Genomic DNA, 24,721 nt, shown 5'->3' with positions numbered 1-24,721 from the left:
TACCCCATCTCCTTCTATCTACCCGTCCCCACAGTACCCCCCCCCCCACTACTCCTGGAAGGAACTATGCTCTTTTGCCTCTAGGCCTTTGCACTTGCAGCTTCTATTAACCACTGCTATTAGCTGGAAAGAACGCTCTTTCCCCGCCTGCTCTCTGGCAGATTCCTGCCCTTCTTTAGAAAGCTAGCTCAAATAACCCCTTCTCTCACAAGCCTTTTCAGATTCCCATGGTAAAATATCCAATCCTCTCTTACAGGACTTACCACATTGCCATGATTAATTATTTTTTTACCTGCCTATTTTCTGCACTAGTCAGTGGTCCCCAGAGAACAGGAACTGGGTCCAAATCCTTTTGATGTCCTTCCTAAACACCTTACACATGATTAGTTCATAGTAGGTACTTCATTGTTTATTAAATGGGATAATAAAATCCTACTTCTTCCAGGCCAGGCTCAAACTGAATTCCTCTACCAAGATCCTCTTGACCCCCATAGCCCAGCTCTTTTGGTCCACTCTGGTCTGTAGTGTTTTATCTGTCTTGCTCCTTTGATGTTCTGCCATACACTGTCTTATGGAATGTCACATACCGTGGTTTATATCAGTTCCTAACTTGGTGCGCAGGTCATTTATTGACTGGAAGGGGAGTTCCTGGGGCCACGCTCGTTTATATCAGCACATCCATCACATGGTGCTTACCTAGTGGATGCCTCTGGGACCTGGGGAGCCTCCTGTGGCATCCTGGGAATTTCTGCAGCATCTATTCCACAGTTTAGGTGAAAGAAACCAGCTTTTTTTTTTTTTTTTATGCAGGGGAGGGGGTGCGCTCAGTTAATTGTTGGCTAAATAAGTGCAGCCCGCAGGAGGGAGGTTGTTTTGAGTTGCTTTAAGCTATTTAATTATTCTGAAGTAACACGCTCTCTTAAGACTTAGTGAGCCGTGAGCCTGTGACACAAACAACTCTGAAGAGCAGCATTTTCAGTCTTCCGGGATGCTCTGACCATTGGCAGAGTCTGTATTCTCATCCACCTCCTTGCTGGGGTCTGACTGTGACATGGTACGTTTTTTTATCAGTCATGGGACAGATGGAGTTTTGCTTCTTGTTTAGCGGCCACAGAAAGCCTGACAAGGTCAGGGAAAGAGTCGCTCTCAGGAGGCCATTGGACTGAGTGGTTAGTGCAGGTTTGCTTTGGGTCTTCCCAGCAGGGCCCAGAGGCAGGAGTGGGGACAGGGGCCACAGGGCGTCTGCGCAGATGCTCTGGCTGGTACCAACCCTCTCAACTTCAAAGACCTTCTGAGAGAGGGAAAGGCTAGAGAGATGCTGGGGACACAGGCACACAGGAGAGCCCACCGATCCCTGGGTATGTTCCCAGGATAGTCATGGCCAGGGCTCAGACACAGGGGCCTGGGAGAGGGAGTGTGGAGCAAAGACAACCCTGTAGTCACCACCGCTGTTTTTAGGATTCATTCTTGTCAGTTCTTTCTGGGCAAGGAGAAGTCTGGGGGGTGTGAACGGGACAACTGAACTTCACAGCTCATAAAAATGAGTCACTCAGCACTACAAATTCCTAACCCTAACCTCAGGATTAATTTTCATGTACAATAGTATGTGTTACTCTGTTAAAATATATGTAAGAAATTGGGAGAAAGGTTATATATGTATTTGCTTATATGTCTCTAGAACACATTAGAAACTCATATGAAAGGTTGCCTCTGGAGAAGAGAACTAGGTGAGTGGGAAACAGGAATAGGAAGGAGACTTTTCATTGTACGCCTTTCTGTTCTTTTTAAGTTTTGAAATCACATGAATGCATTACCTCTGTGTGTGTGCGTGTGTGTGTGTATAAAACCTAAAACCCAAAGTCCCCAAGGAAACCTTCTTGAAGAAGTAAGACGATCTAAAAGCTTAGGATTATGTAAGGTCATTTATAACTTGCAGAAAGGGCTCAGAAAACCATGACACTCAGAGCACACAAATGAACAAGGAGCTTAAAGAAAAAAAGAAAGGAAGGAAAGAAGGGAAGGAGGGAAGGATAAAGGAAAGGAAGAAGCAACATTCATTTATACACTAAGATTGTACAGACACAGTGCTTGCCTCTGGCTCTGCTTGACCATCACACTCTCCAGTATCCTAATAATCAAACAAAGAAGCTGAGAAAGTCATGCTTACCCGGTTATTCTCAAATAATTCCAAGATGAAGGTGATGGCACTGCTGTTGATGCCGATGAACAGATTAGCACAAGATAAGGCCACATAGGCTGTGCTGGGGACATCAAACAGGAAGGATGCTGGGTACATCATGGGAATGACTGCCCATCTGTGTGAAATGACACAACACAGTGGACGGAGTTCCAATTTCCATTCCATCTACTGTACCCCTAGATATAACGCATTCCCCTCTCACATGGGGTGGTATGTTTGAACTGGTGAGAGTCCTGGGGAAACCGTAAGAGATACTTCTTCCCTTGGTCTTTGCTCTTCATCTTTGAATGGAGATAACAATGCCTTTCCTGACCACCTCTTGGAGTTTTTGTGAGAAGCAAAAGCTGTGAATGTACTTTGTAAATTATAAAGCCTTACATAACATAGGAGTGTCCTTCCCACTCTAGTCTGGTTCAGCAAAGCTGGGCTGAGATCCCAACAGGCTCACAGTTCATTGTAGCTGACGTGTCACAGTCACACTGGTTCCTGAATTCTCTATTTCCAAGAGAGATGAATGGAGACCATTGCTCTGGCAAGACTCTACTGGCCCCCCATAGGTAGGGCCAGGTATCATGATCTCCATTTTACAGATGAGGAAACTGAGGCCCAAATGGGGTGAATTACTTGCCCATAGTTACATATATAGTAAGTGGTGGGCCTGGATATAAAGTTGCATGCTCTATAATTCTATTGGATTTAATCCCTGTGTTATCCTCTGGCCCTGACCCAGAGCGGCTTTTCAGGTGCAGTCTCCCATGTGCAAATAACTCTTGGCTGGTACAGGAGACACTGAGATGGATGGACTGGCCACAGATGAATGAGAGTCAGAGCTGAGTGAGGAAGTGGGGAGTGATGGATTCCCAGACTTTGGTCAGGTCACAGTTTGAGTGGAAGAAGGTTAAGATTCAAGCCCTGTGGGGCGTCTCCATTGTACCCGAGGGATGAGTGGACTGAGCTGCAGGAATCCCTCTGTGCGTGGAGTCGGAGACAGAAGCCAGACAGATTCCTGGTCAGCAGCCGCAGACCCTGCTGGGAGCTGGAAGCTGACCTTGGCACTGCAAACCCTGGTTTTCTGTCAGAACAGCAGCCTCCTCCCCTGGCTTCCCTTTGGCAACATTAGCTAATGGCCCACACAACTCACCCGTACAGCATGAGCAGTGCGACCAGGGCTGGAAGATTGTCTGAAGAAGTGTAGGCTTTCTTCTGAAACCCGATGAAGACGCCCACCACCAGTGCAGCGCTCACAGTGTAATTCATCTTGAAGAGAGAAGAGGGGAGGGAGGCACTTGACCTCTCTGCACCTCTGCTTCCTGTTCTGCAAAATGAGGGTTGGGCCAGCCTCCTCCAGCACTTATGTTTTGGGATTCTGATTCCATTCGTCTAAACATTTCTTGGCTAGCAAAGGTATGTTAAGTTGTCCTTAGTCCTCCTACCCCATGCCACCCCCACCTCCCTACACAGGAGGGAGGGTACAGTCTGTATCTTTTGAAAGAATGAATTATAAAATTCCACCTGATCTCTCCTTCTGTCCTTCCAATCGATCTCAAAGTCCTGTTGATTCTACTTTCTGAGCATGTCTCCAGAATTCAGAAAAACTTGAAGTATAATCCTTGGCCTCACATCACTTCCTCCCTTCCCTTCGTACAGAATTAAGTCCTAAAGCCAGCAGGCTTGACAGGGAACTGTGGGCAGCCACGGTGCGGGGAGGGGAGAAGTCAGAGTGGTCCCAAGCAGAATGAGAACCTAAGAAGGGTGAGAAGGGCATCCACGGAGGTGGAGTGCTGTGCGGTGTTGGAGCCCCAGTGGGGTCAGGAGGGTGTCTTTACAGGGGGCTGCTCTGTTGCGGGATATCAGAGCCAGAGCACATGAGGAGGACCTGCGCCTTGGGGGTGGCTGGAGCAGGGAGAGGAGCGTGGCCACACGGGGGAGAGGGTGAGGGCAGAGATGGGGGACTTATTACACATAGGTGTATTGCTCAGGTAGGTACATGAGTCAGGGGCAACAGAAACCAGTTTCTCACTTGTGGAGAAGGGAGTTAAAAATATGGAAGGACAGAAAACCAGAGGGAGCCTGTGGTGCTGGATTGGAACTAGTGGTTTTAGTGAGTGTTTTGTTCAGTGTATAGATAGATAGAGAAGTATAGACGTAAACGTGTGTATGTCTGTGTATATACCTGCATATCTCACCTAGTTCTCTCCACTGAGAAGGCCTGGGACCAGTGAATATATCTAACACTGAGATCTTGGTTTTTGAGGGACATTTTCCCCTGGAAGGAACCAGAGCTCCTTGGGGGAGACGGTTGATTCCAGGGTAGGGCTGTGGGGAGGAACATCTTGCTGGGCAGAGAACTTGGAGGTACTCAAGGAACGTGGGGACACAAGTCAAGAGGGCACAGGAGCCAGCTTGAAGGGGCTCCCACTGGCCAGACTGGGGATAATCTGAGCACCAAAATCAGTAAGAATGGTATCAGATTGTATGTAGTCTGTTGATTAACACAGGAATCACAACTCCATACAGGCATAAATAAATACATGAATAAATGGAAAGCTTGATAACAAACAGGATATTTACATAACTTCAAAGTACATCTCTCTAAATTCTTATTAATTATAAGGAAAAAAGTAACTTTACAGTGAAGAAGCTCAGCAGACACCATCTTAATCAAGTGACTGAAGTGACCATCATCAGTAATAGGACAAATTGAAATCAGAAGCTACCTGACAGGATGCAGTGAGCAGGACAGAGCATCCCTTCATGAAACTGCTGCCATGACCCGAATCCAATCATGAGGAAACATCAGGCAAACCAAAATTAATGGACTTTCTGCAAAATAACTGGCCTATGATCTTCAAAAGTGTCAAGTCATGAGTGTCAAGGAAAGACTGAGAACAATCCCAGGCTGAAGGAGATTAAAGAGTCAGGACAACTAAATGCAATGCATGATTCTGAGCTAGATATTTTTCTATAAAAGGCATTATTAGGGCAATCGATGAAACTTGAGTGGGGTCTGAGGATTAGATGGAAGTGATACATCAGTGCTAGTTTCCTGATGTTGACAGTTGCGTTGTGATTGTATAGGGTGAGTCCTTGTTTGTAAGAGGTACACATTGGAGGTGCTGGGGTGTGTATGTGTATGTGTGTATGAAGGGTTATCTTGTTTGGAAGTTACTCTCAAATGGCTGAGGAAAATAGTTTTGAATGGTGTTTACAACGTTTCTGTAAGTTTGTGGTTGTTTCCTAATTTAAAAGAAAAGAAAAACAGATGATATATAAAAAATAAGAACTTACAACATCGTATATGCACTGCATGAATGATATAAACAATGAGTATTTGTTCATTTATTCAACAATGACCCCCAGGCCAATGTTATCTTTTTGCCACTGGCTATGGAGGGTGCTTAGCTCCAATACCATAGCTCCTTGAGTTCAGATTCCAGGCCAGCCTTAAAATTCTAGAGCATCAGGAAGCCTGCTGGCATCATAGTCACTGTCTCCAAACCCTTCATTAGGCTGCCAAGTGTCTACTTGGCTAGTATCATCTCCCATTCAGACACCCATTCTGTCCTTCTGTCCACAAATTTCTCCTTAGGCTCAGAGATCTGTCGGTAGTCAGGCACACACGTGGGTCAGCCCCAAGTGTTAATTCTATTCCTTGTCTTAAAAAAAAAAAGTAGAATGCAAAAACCCAGCACTTTAATAGCTTTTCAGTGCAGGTGAGCCTAGCTCCTCTCATGTTTTAAGCACAGGGCCAACTTGGGTGGCTGCAAGGGATGTTCTCATCCAAAGTGAGGTTTATTGGCTCTGACCTCCTCCCCATGTGTTCATAAGTGTTTCCTCATGTAGACAGAAGAGAGGAGGGAAGATTAGTTGGTACTGATGATTTCTGGCTTTATATTGTTAAGTGATGGCTGCTTAGTAAGTTGAGTAAGATATTTGCCATCATTATTAAAAGCCATAGTGGATACGGTTGTTTGTGTTGGTCTACATCGTGATATACCTTATCATCACCATGAAGTGGAGACTCACGTTAGTCTTAGAACGTTGAGATAAAACAAAACATCTTGTTCCCCAAGACGCCTGGAATAGACTGGAGTTAGTGTCATAACAACTCCCACATTATAACCAGGCCTTCACTGTCAAGTCATTTTGACCCTGTGGCCTGTCGTAAGGTAACCCATCCTGACCCCTCTCTTCCCCCACCAATCCTGATTGTGAGAGAGGTGGTAGTCTGCTGTTGATGTGATAAATAATTTTTTCTTCATGTTCCCCCAAGTGGTAGCTAATCTAATATAGTGACGATCTGGTTGGGTAGGCAAAATAAGGCCACTGGATAGGGTTCCCAGATTTAGCAAATAAAAATATAGGATGCCCAATTAAATTTGAATTTCAGACAAACAACCAATAAATTTTTTAGTGTAAGAATGCCATATTTGGGGGGGGGAATTAGGATATACTTATACTAAAAATTGTTCATTGTTTTATCTGAAATTTAAATTGAACTGGGTGCCCCTTATTTATCTGGCAACTCTACCACAGAGCAGTTTCCAGTTTACCCCTTTGAGGGTGGGGTGGGACCTAACAAGAGGATGTAGGGTGAAGGGCCTCTTGATATCATCTCTTCAGCTCCCGGTTATTCCCAGGAAGGCCAGCCTCAGTGCTGCAGAACAGTGATTATTTAGTGTGTCAGAAGGCCCCTTGTGCAGGGGTCTACAGAGTTCCCACTCAGCAGTTGCTAAGCTGTGCCCTGCATCTTTCCCCAGCTTGGGCCCTGGGCACATCACCTTCCAGCAGCCCTGGCCGTACGAGAGCCCCGCCCTGCCGCGTCCCTTCAGTCAGAGCACACACAAACACCCACCCACCTTGGGCGCAGGGTGGTGAGGGAGGTGCTAGGTCCTGATACTTACGATGTCCCAGAGGAAGTTGGTCAGCCAGTAGGTGGTGGGGCTCACTCCACTGACAAACTGGAGGTGCTTAGCTTTGTTCACCCTCTCCTGGATCAAATAAAGGACAAAGCTGGCAGGGACGAAGGACATGGCAAAAATCACACAGATGGCCACCACAGCATCCACAGAAGTGGTCAGCCTGCAGAAGGGCGGGAGACAGAGGGAGAGAGGTGAAGGAGGAGCAGAAGCAGGAGAAGAACAAAGTTAGGCTCTCGGAAGCCCTCACCGATGCCAGGGAGCCGCCTCCAGAATGCCCTTCCCCAGCCTGAAGCTCGTCATCTCACTCAACTGTGTAAATCAAACTGGGTCAAGGGTAAATGGATATCTGTGCATTTCCTGTTCTAGGTTAATGTTGAATATTAAGGTTAATATCAAATATTGTCCCCTGTTAATATAAAAGTCTAGATACATTTTCTTTTTATTACATTTTCTAATTATTTGTTGATTGTGTATAGAAACGGATTTTTACATTAATCTCATGCACTGCAATGCTCTTATTAGTTCTAATAATTTGTCTATAGATACTCTTGAATTTTTATGTAGATAGTTATAGGGTCTGTGAAAAGAAAGAAATTTTTAAAAGAAAAATTTATCTTTAATTTATTTAAATTATCTTGTTAAATCACGCTTTCAAGAAACATCATAACATAGGGAAATGTTACGTTATAACATAAATTTAAGTAAAAAGGGAACAGGCTGATTATACAGGATCTTGGATCTTATTCACTCTTTCCCAGATCAGATAGAAAGCATCTGGCTAAGGGGGAAAGTGTGGGCTGAAATCCAACCCGACCTTCACATACAAGCCATGAACTCTGGTGTAAGCCAGCGCCCGCCTTGAGAAAGGAGCACCTTTTACTAATTCCCACAAAGGCACCATATGTGCTAGTCGCTGCCCTGTTAAAATTACAAATAGCTTGATCCACACACACACTAAGATTAGAACAAATTACTGGAAGGAAACACCCAAAAATGTTTAGAGGAAACACCCTAAACTGTGTTGGGTTATAAATACTAAGTTCTTAAAACCCTATTCTATAAACTTTATTTAATGAACATATACTATGTTATATACTATTTTTATAGTCACAAAAGACTCCTCTCTCATATTTCATATTCAAGAGGCTTGGCAGGAGGTGTAGAAACTTGGGCTAAGTGGGAATGGACATAGACTCCTTTTCCTCAGTCTAGGGCCTCAGAGGGTGTCCTGAGGAAGGTCCCAAGGGCCCAGGACCCACCCAAGTTTAGCCATGACCCTGGGCACGTTCAGGGCACTTGGAGTATATTGGGTCCCCTAACTGCCTTCCAGAAGGAGTTTGCTCTAACAAAGGCATTCTCACCAAATGTAGGCCTCGAATAAAGCAAACATGCTACAAATTGCAAAAGAGTGAGGTTTTTACTGCTTGAAGCTGAGCCCAGGCTTTAGGAAGGTAAGGATCTGTCGACATGTCCAAAGCCTGACTGTCTGGGGGAAATTACCGGAATCTAAGATAATTACTACTGGGGCGATGAAAGATTTACTGAACTTCCCAGTTCCTGGCAATCATTTTGCATACTGGAAAGGAGAGTATTTGTGTAAGCTCCAGGAGCAATGTGTTATCAAGAGCCAAAAGGGAACGGAACCAAACGTATGCTTACTTTCCAAATAAATATGAGGAGAAAGAATGGCCAAGCAGTTTGGCACACGAGGTCTTATGTTCATGTGTGTGTGTGATTAAACAAGCTTGCCATCCAGCCCAGCAGCTTCTGCTAGTGAAAATCCTCTTGGGGTGTTCAGAGTGGAGAAGGTGACTAGAAAGCTGTGAGGCCGGGGCCACAGTAGCTTACACTGTAATTTCGGAGAGCTGCTCCTTGGTCAGGTTCAGGGGCTGGCTTACAACGGTGATGCCATACTCCTCGGGGTCCCCGTCCTCATGCAGGCTGGCCCGTAAGATGGCGTTGTGGGCCACGTTGAGGAAGCTGACCAGGGCATGCCAGCCTTTGTTGTTAAACCACACCTAGAGGGCGGAGATGTAGCTTTGTTAGGCTCTGCTACTACATAGGAGACTCTGCACTAACAGCAGCTGTTTAAAGAAAAAATGAGCCGCAGGAAAAAGAATGCGAGAGGGAGGAAGGCTTTGGCCGCTGGGAGACATTCCATGCCAGATTTAAACAGGAGGAGGGATGGAATTTAATTAAGCTGGGAAAATAAAAATAAAACAACCAGCTCATATGAATTTTTAGCTCTAGGGCAGATTGTGCAGGGCCGATACCTTAATGTTGTCTTCAGTTTCTAGATGTTTAAGGAAAGCAGACATTTCTTTAGAGGCTTCTCTGGTGATAGGGCCCTGGAAAACCATAATAAACAACCAAGAGGTTTTTTTTTTCCCCCCCGCTTCCCTTAGCACTCATGATCATTTCTATTTCATGATAACTGGCGAGTTGAAAGTCCTACGAAATCTCCAGTCTGTTTACATACCCCGCTCACATTCATTAACTGGCCAAGGTCACTTAAAAATCCAACAAGGGCTTCTCCAGTGATGGGGGGAGCCGGGAGCTTTCCTCCAATGGAAATTCCTCCGTACCTGACAAGGGAACAAGAAGTCCTCAGACCTGTGCCATGAACCATGTGTGTGTGCCTCGTGGTTGCCGTAGCTCTCAGTTTCTGTAGGAAAGTGTGTATTTTTGCAGGAATTGTCTGGCCCATCGGGAAACATAGCTCCCCTTTACAAACCAGCTTTAACATCTTCCTCACTGCCTCCAGGACTGACCCCTTCTGAGCCTGGTGTCTGCGCACCTCTCCAACCTCACCCCTCCTCAAGCCTTCCCTCCAGTGGCCCATTCCGGCCATGCAATCATTTCCAGAGCTCCCAGTGGTCCAGGCTGCCTCTGTGTCTCTCTGCCTTCGCAGGGCTCCCAGTTTCCCCGGGTGCCTTTCCAGCTCATCTGTCCTGTGTCATCTTCTCTTTGAGGTCTTCCCTGACTTTCTCCCACCCCTACCAGTGGTTCTTTTTCTGTGCTGCTTCTGTACTTTGCAGGTACTTCTGGTGTGCTGGACTCATCGAAACTGGTCCAATCCCGCCGTGCCTCTCTTGGTGCCTCTCACCCACCCCTGCCTTGACTCCTGCTCTAGTACTTAACTGGATCCTAGCCTTGGGTCTCTCCCACTCTAACCCATCTTCCACACTGCTCTGGAAGTCTTCAGTAACGGTGCTCAAACACTGGCCTGGGCGTGTCACTCTCTGGCTTAAAACCCTTCAATGGCAGCATAAAAGCCAAACTCCTCAACAAACAAAATTAATTTGCTGTATAGGCAAGGCAGAGGAGAATTTTATTTCTCAGGGACTCAACTTGTCCCCCCGCCTTTCTGCTTCAGCTGAGGCCCCTCACTTCCCTCTCGGGAACAATTCTAAAAGCTGAATTTCACTTTTATGGTCTAGAATTTGCCCAGGAAATCAAGTCAACATCAGCTCTGCATTCATTCTAGAGGTCCTGTTCCTGAGGGAGCCCGGGAGGCGGGCTCACTCCTAGACCATCCCTAGAGGATTCTCAACCTTGGGAACCGTGTGAACCTTCGGGATGCCTCAGGAACGGGGTGAGGCTGGGGCTGGGCCAGACGCCCTGAGGCTTAAAAGGAATGGGCCAAGGGGTGCCAGGGCTTAGGTTACATGTGCTCTTGTTCTAAACTGTTATTTGCTCGGAGGTTTTAGAACCTTCCTGGAGTGAGAGTGCTCTGGAACTCCTCTTCAGGGAGCATCACCTCTCATTTACGCCCTCCAAGGAGATCTACTGCTGAGCATCTCTGGGCCCAGGGTGTGTGCAGCCATGCATCCTTCAAGGCATGTCTTATGAGCTCCTGAGCACATGCAGAACAGCTCAGCCACATGGCTTTGAGGTGGGGCTTTTTTATGTGCAATGAATTTAAATAGATCACTCTGAGATTTTAATTTCTTACAAAAATAATTTCTTACCTCTGTTCATTGACCCAGTATTTGCTCTTCAAACTGAAAGCCAAAACAAATCATACAATGAATACAACAAGTATGCAGTAGTGTTAACTTTCTTCCCCAAACACTCACTGGGGTCTCCCAGTCTTCAGGGGTATTTTTTGCATTTCCTGATGTCCAAGCAATGTGGAAACCTCCCAGGCCAGGGGCCGAGCCTGAATAAATATGTGGAGAAAGGACTGATCTTTTCCAATCCTGGCTGTCCAAGTCACATCCTGCCTCTCCAAGTCACATCCTGCCTGCAGGGCTTTCTGGGTGGCCCTGTTGTAAGGTCACTTGTCAGATGATCTGGACGCAGAAAATATGGCAGCCCTCCCCTCTTCCACCCTGTAAGAACGAGACTTTCATAATCACCTGCACACTTGGAGGAAGTTCTGAATTACTCCTAGCCCAAAGTTAAGAGACTGACTTCCAGTCAATCAGGGGCAAAATTACAAGATAGGAAACAGGCAGACACCAACTCTAGTACTCATAGTTCAGCCCCATGAACTATCATTGTCATTAAGCACAAAATCCAAAATTCCATACTGCAGATTTGCTGCTGAGAACAAAGTGTGGGATGGTCGTTGCTTACTGCACTACTGAATAGATTCTATGCACCCTGTTTTTATTTTTGTGCTTGGATGCTGTCCTTCATTTTGCTAACTGCTGGCTTGGCACCGCCTCCTCAGCAGCTGCTTTCACCATCTGCAATGTGTTGTAGTTAGCTGAGTCCATTTATCCCTTGTTGAGGGACTGGGAGGGAAAGCAACTGTAAATACTACTAAAATTAGACAGTATGTTTTATTTTAAAGTTCCAGAGAACATGGGGCCCAGATCAGGGTCCCCTATAATCCTCTCTCCATAGCATGCTCTTGTCATGCTGCTTGCTCTGATGGGACTGCTGAAGCAGTCCCAGGGTGGGGCTTGTGAGAACAGTTGCAGAGCTGCATTTGAAAGGGCAGTGATACAGATGATAATTCACAGTTAAGAGTGTGACAAGTGCAGTTAACCTGGACAACCTGTGGGCTCATGCAGACTATCCCACTGCCTCTCTCCTATCTTGGTCTAATTGTTTCCTTTCTCCTTTTTGCTTCTTACTTTTCCCTCTTGCTTCTCTCTTTGTCTCTACCATTTCCCCTTACTCTCCTTCCTCCCTTCAAACTTCACCTCTGTTTTTTTAACTAATTAAAATATGAGGCACCTCTGTTTTTTAACTAATTAAAATATGAGGCTGTATTTTGGACAAATTCTATACTTTCTTATTTTATTTGTAATAGTGCATGGCTTAAACGTTAACTGCTTGTCCTAAACAAAATCAAAAACAAAGCAAGATTAATCATAAGTTGCATTTGACTTGTATATGCCTCCATTGCTTTTTCTATTGGATGAGGCTCTCAAATTAGGAAAAAGAAAAAATTCCACTGCCCTGATTGTTAATAAATCATGAGAGGAAATTATCTTCTGTCCCTAGTTAATATTGCCCACAGGGAGCCAGGATGAAAAGTATAGAAAGGTCTCTTCTTACCTGCTTCGTATAAGAGCAGGATACGTTTTTACCAAGAAGTCGGAGATGTTTCTGTCTGTAAGGTCTTGCAGAATTTCAGTGCTGCGCTGTGTTCTCTGAGGCAATGAGATATCTGCATTAATTACTTCGGAATTTGAGGTGAAACTTCTTGTTCTTTTCCAAAAATTATTTATAGACTCAGCTACTGGGAAAATACTAAGTAAAGCACTGGCATCTCCCCAGTTCCCATAGCAACGATGTGGGAGTCACCTTCGAACCCTCTCTTTTCTTTATTCCACTGATGACACAGGACAGTTCTCACTTCAAAATAAATCTCCAGTCCATCAGCATCTCTCCAGTTCTACCACTATCACCCTAAACCAAGCCTCCACCTACACGTCACCTGGACCTCTACAGACACTTCCAAACTGGTCTCTGGTTCCACCATGGCCCTGCACAATCCATTCTCCACTCATTAGCCAGACTGAGCTTAATAGTATCAATCAGAACATCCCATTTGCCTTGCTTACCACACTCCAGTAAACCCTAGGATCAGATCCAAATTCATTACCGAGGCTGAGCTCACCTGCTGCTACCCACCCCCACTACCCACCTCCCCACTTCTTCTCCCTGTTCCTCAAATGCACACCTCTCATTCCTGCTGTAGTTTTGCACTTGGCAGCAGCTCCCTCTGCCTGGAATGTTCTCCCTGGACAACTTCTCATGGCTAACTTGTCATCATTCAAATCTCAGCCCAAAGTTCATTCCTCAGAGAAGTATTTTCTATTTTTAGTCACATACTGTAGTATTGTCTCCACATCTTCGTCTCTACTTGAAATTTTCTTTCCAATTAATCTGTTTACTTGTTTTCATCTGTTACCCCCTTTTGGATACAAATTCTGTGAGAGCCAGGACTTTTTCTGACTTGTTAGCTATTGTGTCCCCAGCACCCAGAATAGTACCTGGCATATAGCTGGCACCATAAATTGTGACATGAATGAAAGAATTCAAACAGTGCATTACAATTTACAAATCACTTTCAAAATACATCTAGAAGAACTCCGAGTTAATCAAAAGATTTTAGAGAATTCAAAAGTGCATGAGCCCTGGTGTGATTCTGTCCTGCGCGACTGTTCCCTGGAACAGTAGTCTTTTATCTCCGTCCGCCTTCTCTCCCACCTAAGTGCATGCCACCAACCCATGGAAAATTCGACGGACATGTACATGAGCCCTCTGAGGCCCTGGAACTATCTTTTTGGTTGTGAACTGAAGGCCAACAAAGATGATCACTTTAAGGTGGATAATGATGAAAATGAGCACCAGTTATCTTTAAGAACGGTCAGTTTAGGGGCTGGCGCAAAGGGTGAATTGCACATTGTCAAAGCAGAGGCGATGAATTATGAAGGCAGTCCAATTAAAGTAACACTGGCAACTTTGAAAATGTCTGTGCAGCCAACAGTTTCCCTTGGGGGCTTTGAAATAACACTACCTGTGGTCTTACGGTTGAAGTGTGGCTCAGGGCCTGTGCATATTAGTGGACAGCACTTAGTAGCTGTGGAGGAAGATGCAGAGTCAGAAGATGAAGAGGAGGAGGATGTGGCACTCCTAAGTATATCTGGAAAGTGCTCTGCCCCTGGAAGTCGTAGCAAGTTTCCACAGAAAAAAGTAAAACTTGCTGCTGCTGAAGATGAAGATGACGATGAAGATGACGATGATGATGATGAAGATGATGATGACTTTGATGATGAGGAAGCTGAAGAAAAAGCTTCAGTAAAGTAATCTGTACGAGATATTCCAGCCAAAAATGCACAAAAATCAAACCAGAATGGAAAAGACTCAAGACCATCAACACCAAGATCAAAAGGTCAAGAATCCTTCAAAAAACAGGAAAAAACTCCTAAAACACCGAAAGGACCTAGCTCTGTAGAAGACATTGAAGCAAAAGTGCAAGCAAGTATAGAAAAAGAGCATTGAACAATCCTGGGCACTACTGGTAAATTAAGCCCAAAGATGGGGAGAGAGGAAAAGGAGAGACAAATATAGTGCAAACTGAGTATCATCAACAATCCAGACTGAAGTCTTCTATTTTAATCTCAATCTCCTTTCCTGATTTGCCCCCTTCCAGGCTGGAAGCAATCTCTTGATCTCCTAAAACACTTTCTTTTGACTGCTGTGATTCAGTGAACCTTATACTTTGCTTTCTATTACTTGTGGATTTGCCTCACCTCTTTGACCATGTTTTAATCACCTTTGTATCTCCCTAGCTGCTCAATAAATATTTGAATCAAAAAAAAAAAAAAAAAAGTGCATGAGTTTGGCCACCAGGTGGCAATATCACTTTAAATTTGGGAATACATAGCGATTAGTTTCTGGTGAATCATGAACCTGCGGTATCAAGGGTGCCACCCAGAGGCAGCCGAGGAAATTTCTGGCAGTGTTACACCACCATCATCACACTATTCATTTTTCGTCGTTTCTGTCTTTCCCGCCCCTTTCTCATTTTACTCCCTTCTTCAGTTCACTTTCTTCACCTTGTTGCTCTCTAACCCTAGGAGGAGAACTAGCATCTCCTAAATGCTTACTGTGTGCCAGGCACAGTGTTAAATGCTCTACATTATCTCCCTTAATCCTTATATCCTGTGAAAGAATTGTTGCCTTAATTTATAGACAGAGAAACTGAGGTTCAGAAAGGTTAGCTAACTTGCACCAGGTTAGAACTTGCGGGTGGTGGACCTAGGATTTGAATCTGCATCTGTCTGACTCCATAGCCTTGCTCTTTTCACTCCGTCACCTGCTTCTCAAGCTGAAAATGGCACCCAGGTGAACTGCCAGGTTCCCCTGGTGGAATCTAGGCTGGAACAATGGCTGGTGCCTGGGAATTTATGACAAAATATTTTCTAAAAGTTCTGTCAAATGAGATCTTCCTACAACTTTATCTCTGTGTACTCCAGATGTCAGGGATGGAGCATCTCCCCCTCAGGACCCAACACCATTCAAAGAATGTTACAACAGGAAGGGACCCTAGAGAAGACCACAATCCACCACCCCATTTTCCAGATGAGGACAATTTACCATCTCTGAATCAAACCCATACTCTCTGGTCTTATTCTAGGCAAATGGGGGAGTGTGTGTGAGTGAGTGTGGTGAGTGGGTGTGAATATAAGTGTGTGTGTATGTGCGAAGGAGAGAGAGACACTCACACACACACAGAGCAGCTTCTGTGCAGATGCCTGATGCAGATGCTCCCAAGAGAAGCATGAATGATAGTGAGGAGAGGCAGGAGTGATAGAAAATCACAGGAACTGATTTGCTTTTTACCAGACTTTGGCTAAAAGTCTTTTACATTTTTTCCTCAAGGACCAAGGACTAACCACTGAAAATACATTTCTAAGTGAGGCAGTGAGCCTTAAAGTCAGGATTCACTGAGGAATGATTCCCTTCACAGCTATGCTTGGCCTTTCCTCCCTGTTCCAGCCAAGGGCTCACTACACAGGGTCACAGCCTCGGTGCCCTGCCACTGGATGTATTTGAGTAGAAGCAGCCACAGGGGTCCTCCGCAAACCCAACAGAAGCAAAGCTTCCTCTGGGGTACCGAGAATTGGGACAAGCCCCTGAGTCCCTCTTTTGGGATCCCTGTGATGCTGTAGTGGCTGAGTTATGATTCAAAGGGAAAATATATTGCTTGAGAAATAGAAAGGTACATGCTTTTAGCATAAAAAAGGGAAAGGTAGGATGTTCATAAACACGGAATCATTTATATACAAGCCAGCAACTGTGACTGACACTGTGGCAAAATTTAGTTGTCCCCCATTACTGCTCTGCCCTCTGCCGTTTGCCATAGGAATAGACTTTTTTGCTGGGTACAAGGACACCCAGAATAAAGACGATAGTTCCCAGTCTCCCATGATGTTCCGTTCTGGCCAATGATGTACACATGAAAGTGCCTCTGTGGTAGCTTCTGGAAATCTTCCTTTAAAGATAGTGTATTCACACACTTTGCCCTCCTTTTTTCTTCATCCCTTCTTCCATCTGCTGCCTGGAAAGTAGATTCTGCCATCTTGGCCAAGGAGGTTGAGACTTGTTTACCAGAAAGGAGGGAGCGACAAAACAGAACGCCATGGACCACCCACATAAACTTTTACATGAGAAAGAAACGAGTTGTGTCATATTTTATCCACTGTTAGTTTGAGGTTGTCATCACTTGAGTTGAAACTATTTCTAAATAATAGTTTCTTTATCTCATTGAATTCTCATAATAATGCTGAGAAATAAGTGCAGTTATCCCCAATTTATAGGTGAAGAAATTAAGGCTCAGAGAGGCCAAGTAACCCACCTGTGGCTCTCTGATGCCAGTGCCGGTGCTCGCCCCACCTGCCACACTGCCTCATGGGGAGTCGTTCATTCATTGGCAAATCATGAGAGAGAACCACGTAGGACCCAGCTCTGTGCAAGTCAGCTGGGAGTCCCGTTATCAACCTGAGACAAGGTGAGACTTCTCTGGCCCCATTCACTGTCTCTGAAACCCCTGGAGCGGCTCACTGTGATACATTACGGCATTCAGAACTCCTGAAACAGGAGGCTGCTCAGAGCCAAGACTGTTGTTATCCCTGCAAAACACAGGTTGCTAGCTGGGTGTGTGTGTGTGTGTGTGTGTGTGTGTGTGTGTGTGTAATGCATGTTAATTACACAGCACATGGAGAGTTTCTTAATTAAAATTGTTAGTAAGTGTGCATTTGAAGGGACACTACAACACTGTTGATAACAGAAAAATTGAAAGCCCACATGTCCAACAATGAGAGAGTAGTTAAATAAATTAAAGTAAATCCAAACAGTAGGATAGTGTGCAGGTATTAAAAACGATAATGTAGATGTATATTTATTGACATGGCCATATGTTCATGATACGTTGTTAAGTGAAAATAGCAGGTTTCAGGACAGCATTTTGAATATAATCCTGTTTGAATGGATAAAAACTAAATGTTATTGGTGGTTATCACCAAGTGATAGGGTAATTTTTTTTTGTTCTGACTTGTCTGTATTTTCTAATTTTTCTATAGCAGTCATGCCTGATGTGTAATTTTCTCAAAACTTAAAGATATTTTCTTACTAGATTGAATGGGGAGTGTTTGGTGGAAATGAAGCTTTTGGTCAGTGGCTTCCTCCAGGCGGTAAGGACCTGGAGCCTCATTTAGTCCTTCACTCAGCTGTCAGTTTGAAACGTTAGTTGGCTAGAAACTCAGGAGGCGCAATGGCTGTGGTCACAGGCAGGCTCAGGGCCCTAGCAGCCCCTGGAGGGGGAGGTACCTGAGGGGGCGGGAGCCCCCCTGCGCCCTCAGGGCACTCGGGGAGCATGGTGAGCTTCTCTCTGGTGCTGCACGTGCAGGAAGGAGAGGGATGGTCTGCTGTCCATATCTGCTTCTGGAGCAGGTGGGTGACATCCGGGGACACAGAAGGAGTCTTCCAGGGGGTTGAATTGCCACAGGGGAACGCCCTCATGGAAGACAAGGACGTATTCCACAATCAGCTTCAAGGTTGATAAAAATTCCTCAGAATGAGAAATAGTACCCAACCCTCTCCTTCCAAGCCTTTCCTCCTCGGACCCATGCATTTTCTTCTACTCTTGGAGGTTGGTTTCCGCTCAAGAAAAAATCAAGACTAGAATTTTATTGATTCACTAGATGTGGGTGGGGCTGGGAAAAATTATCTAGCTTGTGGATGGCTTAATCTCCCTTTTATCTGCTGGCAGCTCTCGCTGTTTAGAGAACAAATACAAGAGGTTTTGAAATTAGTCTATTTTGGTCCTTATCAATAACTCTGGAAAAGACTGGATGAGAGAAGCAGTTAAAATTACATTGAACGTTTTGAATTCTTGGTGGATTTCAACTGCCCTCTAGAACTCTCTTCTCCACACTTAAAGCAATAATTGAAAGTTGGCCATATATATAACTAATGCCATTCTAGGTCCAATCACACAAGGGCACATCCCCCATCTCCCCCCCTTCTCCGTTCAGATTCCTTTCAAATAAGTTGTGAGTAGCATATGTCAACTCAGTATGGTACTTTTATATCGAGAACTATAGAAATACAGAGCTGTCCTGTGGTGCAGGGGCTTCCCGAGGGGTAGTGAACGCCCTTGCATACAGGTGTTGATGGAGAGGCCGGATGAGCGCCGCTCAGGGGTATGGTAGTGTTCGTGTAACACAGAGCAGGACTGAGATGGGGCCTCTCCCAGCCCTGCCATCCCAGGCCCCCACCATCAGGGTCTCCCAGGGCAGCTGCTGGTGTTAGGGCAGGGGTGCGCAGGGACTTACGGAAGCCACTCTTCTTTCAGGCAGCGGTTGCCAAAGCCTGGCTTATTCACGAGGACGTCTGCAAGTACCACGAGCCGCTCGCTGTCTGGCTGGTCCATGCTAGACAGAGTGAGAGGGGCTTACTCGATGGGCATGTGACTGGGACAGAGGGACAAAGCAGCCAACAGGCAACTCAGCAAATGTCTGTTGAATGGCTACTACATGCCAGGCATGTAAACAAGGCAAAGGATGCTGCCTTGAGGTGGCTATAGGTCTCCTGAGAAGGGGGGTAGGCTATCTGAACACACCAGTGGTCTGATTCCATATCATGTCTGCACTTCAAAAAATGGAGCTTCAACCCACTCACCCAACCTTTGCTTTCTCTTTCCTTCCTCCTGGCAGTCTTGCGTGTCCACTTGGGGGTCACCCTCCCCAAGTGGCAGACACATTAATTTCCTTTCTGAGGGCAGCCTGAGGACCACTATCACGCTGGTGACTGTCCCAGAGAGTGGGAAGGTCAGGGCCGCACCAAGCAGCAGGTGACCCAGGAGCCCCACAACCCAAGGAGGTGGATGATGACATCTGAGGATGAGTCTACGCACCTGAAGAAGGTGTACTGCTGCCCATACATCCAGGGGTGAAGGGTCAAAGCAGGGTATTCGCCGAAAGGAGGGATGATGAGGGAAAGAATCAGAGCCAGAAACACAAAAGTGGCCGGGAGCACAATCTGTGGGAAAATAAACATGGTAACTGGGGCTGTGGTATGTGGTATGTTACGCACACACACACACACACTCTTTTAAACATTTATCCAGCAGCCTCATAACTGGGCCCTGATGGAGAAGGTCAGTCTTCTGGGGAACATGAAGGGAGGATGTGCAAAGGCAGGCTGTGAAGGAGAACACAGAATGTTCTGGTAACCTTTGAAGGGTGGTTGAAGCAGGTCAACGTTGAACCCTGAAGTAGGCCAAGGCTCAGCCAGAGGTGAACCAGGATTTCTGTTTCTGAACAAAAAGTATGAAAAGAAAAAGCGGACAATGACCTTGATATGTAGGGTCATTACAAAAAAATGAATGAAAACATGACTTCACCCTCCCCTATAAAAATAAAAGCAATATTAACATATCCACTATTATTCTATTTTCTCTGCTAAGTGAGGTAGAATACTTACAAAGAAGCTTTGTGTTACCAAAAAGAAACCAAGGTTGGCAAGGAGGAAACAAAGCTGACAGAACCCTAAGAGGGTGCTCATCGCCGTGTCTGACCCCACGTGCACCAGAAAGCCTGGGAGAGGATGCGGAGGCTGGGAGAGGGCTGGTAGGCGTGGCCACCGGCAAACAAGCACAGCCAAAGACTGCAGTCATACCTGGGCCAGGAAGTCCTTGTGGCTGCGGACAGTGTGGTGGAACCGCTTGACCAGCAGCGCCTGCACGTGCTGGAGGGCCAGCTGCACTCCCGTGTTAAGTCGGCTGTGCCCCTCCTGCTCCGGGGGAGCAGCGGGCTCCGTGGGGTGGCCGTGGGAGCCCTGTGGAGTCTGTCTGGCCTTCCTGCTAGAACCCGAACAGGGGTGTCGGAGACTGATGTTTTCTCTTTTCCGCTGAGTGCCCCCTGGTTTGGGAGATGGAATTAATAGTTTAGAAAAACATTCACAAGATCATTGTTGTCTTACTGTGTACATTTTCCCTTCATTTAAGTCAGTGACAAACTATCAGGCCAGGAAGGTTAATAAACTTTTTAAAATTCTATTCTCTGATATAAATCACCTATAGACAGAATTGCCTGAAATTGCTTTAAAATCCTCTACAGTAGTTAAAGGGAACAAGACAGAGAGGTCTGAAACATAGAAGTAAAAAAACCCAAAAAACAAAGGTGCAGAACAATATGTGTAATAAGATCATATTTGTGTTAGCACATTTATCATATGCAGAGAAACATATTTTATGTATACACATACACTCACAATGTGTACACATGTGCAAAGCTCTGAAAGAATACCTGTCAACTGTTAAAAGAGGTTACGGCTTCAGGGGCAGAGCTGGATAAGGGCATAGGATGAAGTGGGAAGGGTTAGTGTTTTTTGCATTATTTGAATTTAACAACAAAATATATTCATGTATAACCTGTGTACATAAAAAAAGTAAAAGTCAGAGTTGATTTGGTTCTTTCTAAATTTTTAGAGGTCACTGAGAAGTAGTGGAAAGAGCAATGAACTAGGAGTTAGGAGACCTGGGTTTGAATCCTGACTCTTACTAGATGTTCAAATTTGGCTAAAAGTGACTCAACCTGTCTGAATCTGAGTTTTCTCATCTGTAAAATGAAAACAAGAAAAAGGTTTTTATGAAGATTAAATGAGCTAACACATGTGAATGTGTTTTATAAACCATTGCAAGTCATCTGTTCCGTTGAAGCTGTAGTTTATCATCACTGATTACTATTTATTTGCAGAATATGTTGTTGGACATAGAAGGCCTAGAGGATGGCTAGTTGCCCCTAGCTGCTTTCTCCTAAAGTCTCTCAGGACAAGAGCAGCTGCAAAGGGAGCTGGGTCAGCTGAGTCACCCTTTCAGCTAATGTTCACGGGCACCTGCAGTGTACCAGGCCTGCTACTCGGAGGGTGGAGAACTTCTGCAGGCTCACTGACTACCTGGCACCAGGGTCCCATCTCCACTTCCGTCCTCTTGATCTGGGCTCAGACTTGGTGTCTGCTGTGGATGGCCCTCCCTCTGGTAGGATTGCTGCCTGTCCTCGTGTCTATCCTCTGAGCTTTGCTCTCTCCCTGATGCCCCATCCAGACTGGAGTCCACGGTCCAGACCAGAGTTGAGGGCTTCAGGTCTGTTTGTCCCTGGCTTTCTGCTGCCCTCCAGAGGCCACTGGCAGTGAGCCACCCTTCAGAAATGGCTTGGACCCTCTTGGTACCATGCAATGTATGACTCCACAGACAGCCACAGGCTCCTTCAGACTCTGAAGACAAGATCAGAAAAATGCCGTCCTCTAAAACGGAGTCTATTCAAAACAAATGCAATTAGCCACCTGAAAAATGGGAGACAGTGGGAGTGTATAATTGAGGGTCCTAGATTTGAGAGCTGAGACCAGGGAATAATAAGACTCAAAAGCCTGTGTGACTTTAAGGCAAGTCATCCAATGTACATGAGCTCAGTTTCCCCAGATGGGGCCAGTCCCTGCCCTACCAGCCTCACGAGGTTATAGTGACAATCAAATAAAACAACTGATACTTAGCCTTTTATAAAATATAAATTAGGGCTGAGTTTGACGTAAGAGATATTTGTATTAAGATTAGGGTGCTGCCATAAAAGGGGAAATCGACAGCAACACAATCATAGTAGGGGACTTTAACACCCCACTTTCACCAATGGACAGATCATCCAAAATGAAAATAAATAAGGAAACACAAGCTTTAAATGATACATTAAACAAGATGGACTTAATTGATATTTATAGGACATTCCACCCAAAAACAACAGAATACACATTTTTCTCAAGTGCTCATGGAACATTCTCCAGGATAGATCATATCTTGGGTCACAAATCAAGCCTTGGTAAATTTAAGAAAATTGAAATCGTATCAAGTATCTTTTCCGACCACAACTCTATGAGACTAGATATCAACTACAGGAAAAGATCTGTAAAAAATACAAACACATGGAGGCTACACAATACACTACTTAATAACGAAGTGATCACTGAAGAAATCAAAGGGGAAATCAAAAAATACCTAGAAACAAATGACAATGGAAACACGACGACCCAAAACCTATGGGATGCAGCAAAAGCAGTGCTAAGAGGGAAGTTCATAGCAATACAAGCCTACCTCAAGAAACAGGAAACATCTCGAATAAACAACCTAACCTTGCACCTAAAGCAATTAGAGAAAGAAGAACAAATAAACCCCAAAGCTAGCAGAAGGAAAGAAATCATAAAGATCAGATCAGAAATAAATGAAAAAGAAATGAAGGAAACAATAGCAAAAATCAATGAAACTAAAAGCTGGTTCTTTGAGAAGATAAACAAAATTGATAAACCATTAGCCAAACTCATCAAGAGAAAAAGGGAGAAGATTCAAATCAATAGAATTAGAAATGAAAAAGGAGAAGTAACCACTGACACTGCAGAAATACAAACGATCATGAGAGATTACTACAAGCAACTAACTCTATGTCAATAAAATGGATAACCTGGAAGAAATGGACAGATTCTTAGAAATGCACAACCTGCCAAGACTGAACCAGGAAGAAATAGAAAATATGAACAGACCAATCACAAGCACTGAAATTGAAACTGTGATTAAAAATCTTCCAACACACAAAAGCCCAGGACCAGATGGCTTCACAGGCGAATTCTATCAAATATTTAGAGAAGAGCTAACACCTATCCTTCTCAAACTCTTCCAAAATATTGCAGAGGGAGGAACACTCCCAAACTCATTCTATGAGGCCACCATCACCCTGATACCAAAACCAGACAAAGATGTCACAAAGAAAGAAAACTACAGGCCAATATCACTGATGAACATAGATGCAAAAATCCTCAACAAAATACTAGCAAACAGAATCCAACAGCACATTAAAAGGATCATACACCATGATCAAGTGGGGTTTATTCCAGGAATGCAAGGATTCTTCAATATATGCAAATCAATCAACGTGATACATCATATTAACAAATTGAAGGAGAAAAACCATATGATCATCTCAATAGATGCAGAGAAAGCTTTCGACAAAATTCAACACCCATTTATGATAAAAGCCCTGCAGAAAGTAGGCATAGAGGGAACTTTCCTCAACATAATAAAGGCCATATATGACAAACCCACAGCCAACATTGTCCTCAATGGTGAAAAACTGAAACCATTTCCACTAAGATCAGGAACAAGACAGGGTTGCCCACTCTCACCACTATTATTCAACATAGTTTTGGAAGTGTTAGCCACAACAATCAGAGAAGAAAAAGAAATAAAAGGAATCCAAATCGGAAAAGAAGAAGTAAAGCTGTCACTGTTTGCAGATGACATGATACTATACATAGAGAATCCTAAAGATGCTACCAGAAAACTACTAGAGCTAATCAATGAATTTGGTAAAGTAGCAGGATACAAAATTAATGCACAGAAATCTCTTGCATTCCTATACACTAATGATGAAAAATCTGAAAGTGAAATTAAGAAAACACTCCCGTTTACCATTGCAACAAAAAGAATAAAATATCTAGGAATAAACCTACCTAAGGAGACAAAAGACCTGTATGCAGAAAATTATAGGACACTGATGAAAGAAATTAAAGATGATACAAATAGATGGAGAGATATGCCATGTTCTTGGATTGGAAGAATCAACATTGTGAAAATGACTCTACTACCCAAAGCAATCTACAGATTCAATGCAATCCCTATCAAACTACCACTGGCATTTTTCACAGAACTAGAACAAAAAATTTCACAATTTGTATGGAAACACAAAAGACCCCGAATAGCCAAAACAATCTTGAGAACGAAAAATGGAGCTGGAGGAATCAGGCTCCCTGACTTCAGACTATATTACAAAGCTACAGTAATCAAGACAGTTTGGTACTGGCACAAAAACAGAAATATAGATCAATGGAACAGGATAGAAAGCCCAGAGATAAACCCACGCACATATGGTCACCTTATCTTTGATAAAGGAGGCAAGCATATACAGTGGAGAAGAGACAGTCTCTTCAATAAGTGGTGCTGGGAAAATTGGACAGGTACATGTAAAAGTATGAAATTAGAACACTCCCTGACACCAGACACAAAAATAAACTCAAAATGGATTAAAGA

At 44.5% G+C, this 24,721-nt stretch overlaps 2 protein-coding genes across 2 annotated transcripts in view; one reads left to right on the top strand and one right to left on the bottom strand.

Annotated features, from left to right (window-relative positions):
* Window positions 1-24,721, bottom strand: part of ABCA4 (ATP binding cassette subfamily A member 4) — a 137,311-nt gene that overhangs the window by 18,143 nt on the left and 94,447 nt on the right. The window contains exons 28-39 of the mRNA XM_061183907.1: window positions 20,272-20,513; window positions 19,508-19,632; window positions 18,927-19,025; window positions 17,920-18,106; window positions 12,637-12,731; window positions 11,094-11,126; window positions 9,602-9,707; window positions 9,396-9,470; window positions 8,971-9,140; window positions 7,105-7,282; window positions 3,342-3,457; window positions 2,168-2,315 (exon numbers count right to left, since the gene is read on the bottom strand). Coding sequence (XP_061039890.1) covers window positions 2,168-2,315; window positions 3,342-3,457; window positions 7,105-7,282; window positions 8,971-9,140; window positions 9,396-9,470; window positions 9,602-9,707; window positions 11,094-11,126; window positions 12,637-12,731; window positions 17,920-18,106; window positions 18,927-19,025; window positions 19,508-19,632; window positions 20,272-20,513 — 1,574 coding nt within the window. The remainder of the gene's footprint in view (window positions 1-2,167; window positions 2,316-3,341; window positions 3,458-7,104; window positions 7,283-8,970; window positions 9,141-9,395; window positions 9,471-9,601; window positions 9,708-11,093; window positions 11,127-12,636; window positions 12,732-17,919; window positions 18,107-18,926; window positions 19,026-19,507; window positions 19,633-20,271; window positions 20,514-24,721) is intronic.
* LOC133087095 (nucleophosmin-like) lies at window positions 13,816-14,700 on the top strand. The gene is made up of 2 exons (XM_061183863.1): window positions 13,816-14,390; window positions 14,472-14,700. Exons 1-2 carry the CDS (start codon window positions 13,816-13,818, stop codon window positions 14,587-14,589), a joined length of 693 nt encoding a protein of 230 aa, XP_061039846.1. The 3' UTR covers window positions 14,590-14,700.

Source organism: Eubalaena glacialis, chromosome 3, assembly GCF_028564815.1.
Source record: "Eubalaena glacialis isolate mEubGla1 chromosome 3, mEubGla1.1.hap2.+ XY, whole genome shotgun sequence".
Taxonomy (NCBI): Eukaryota; Metazoa; Chordata; class Mammalia; order Artiodactyla; family Balaenidae; genus Eubalaena; species Eubalaena glacialis.
This window is presented reverse-complemented; position numbering and strand designations above follow the sequence as displayed.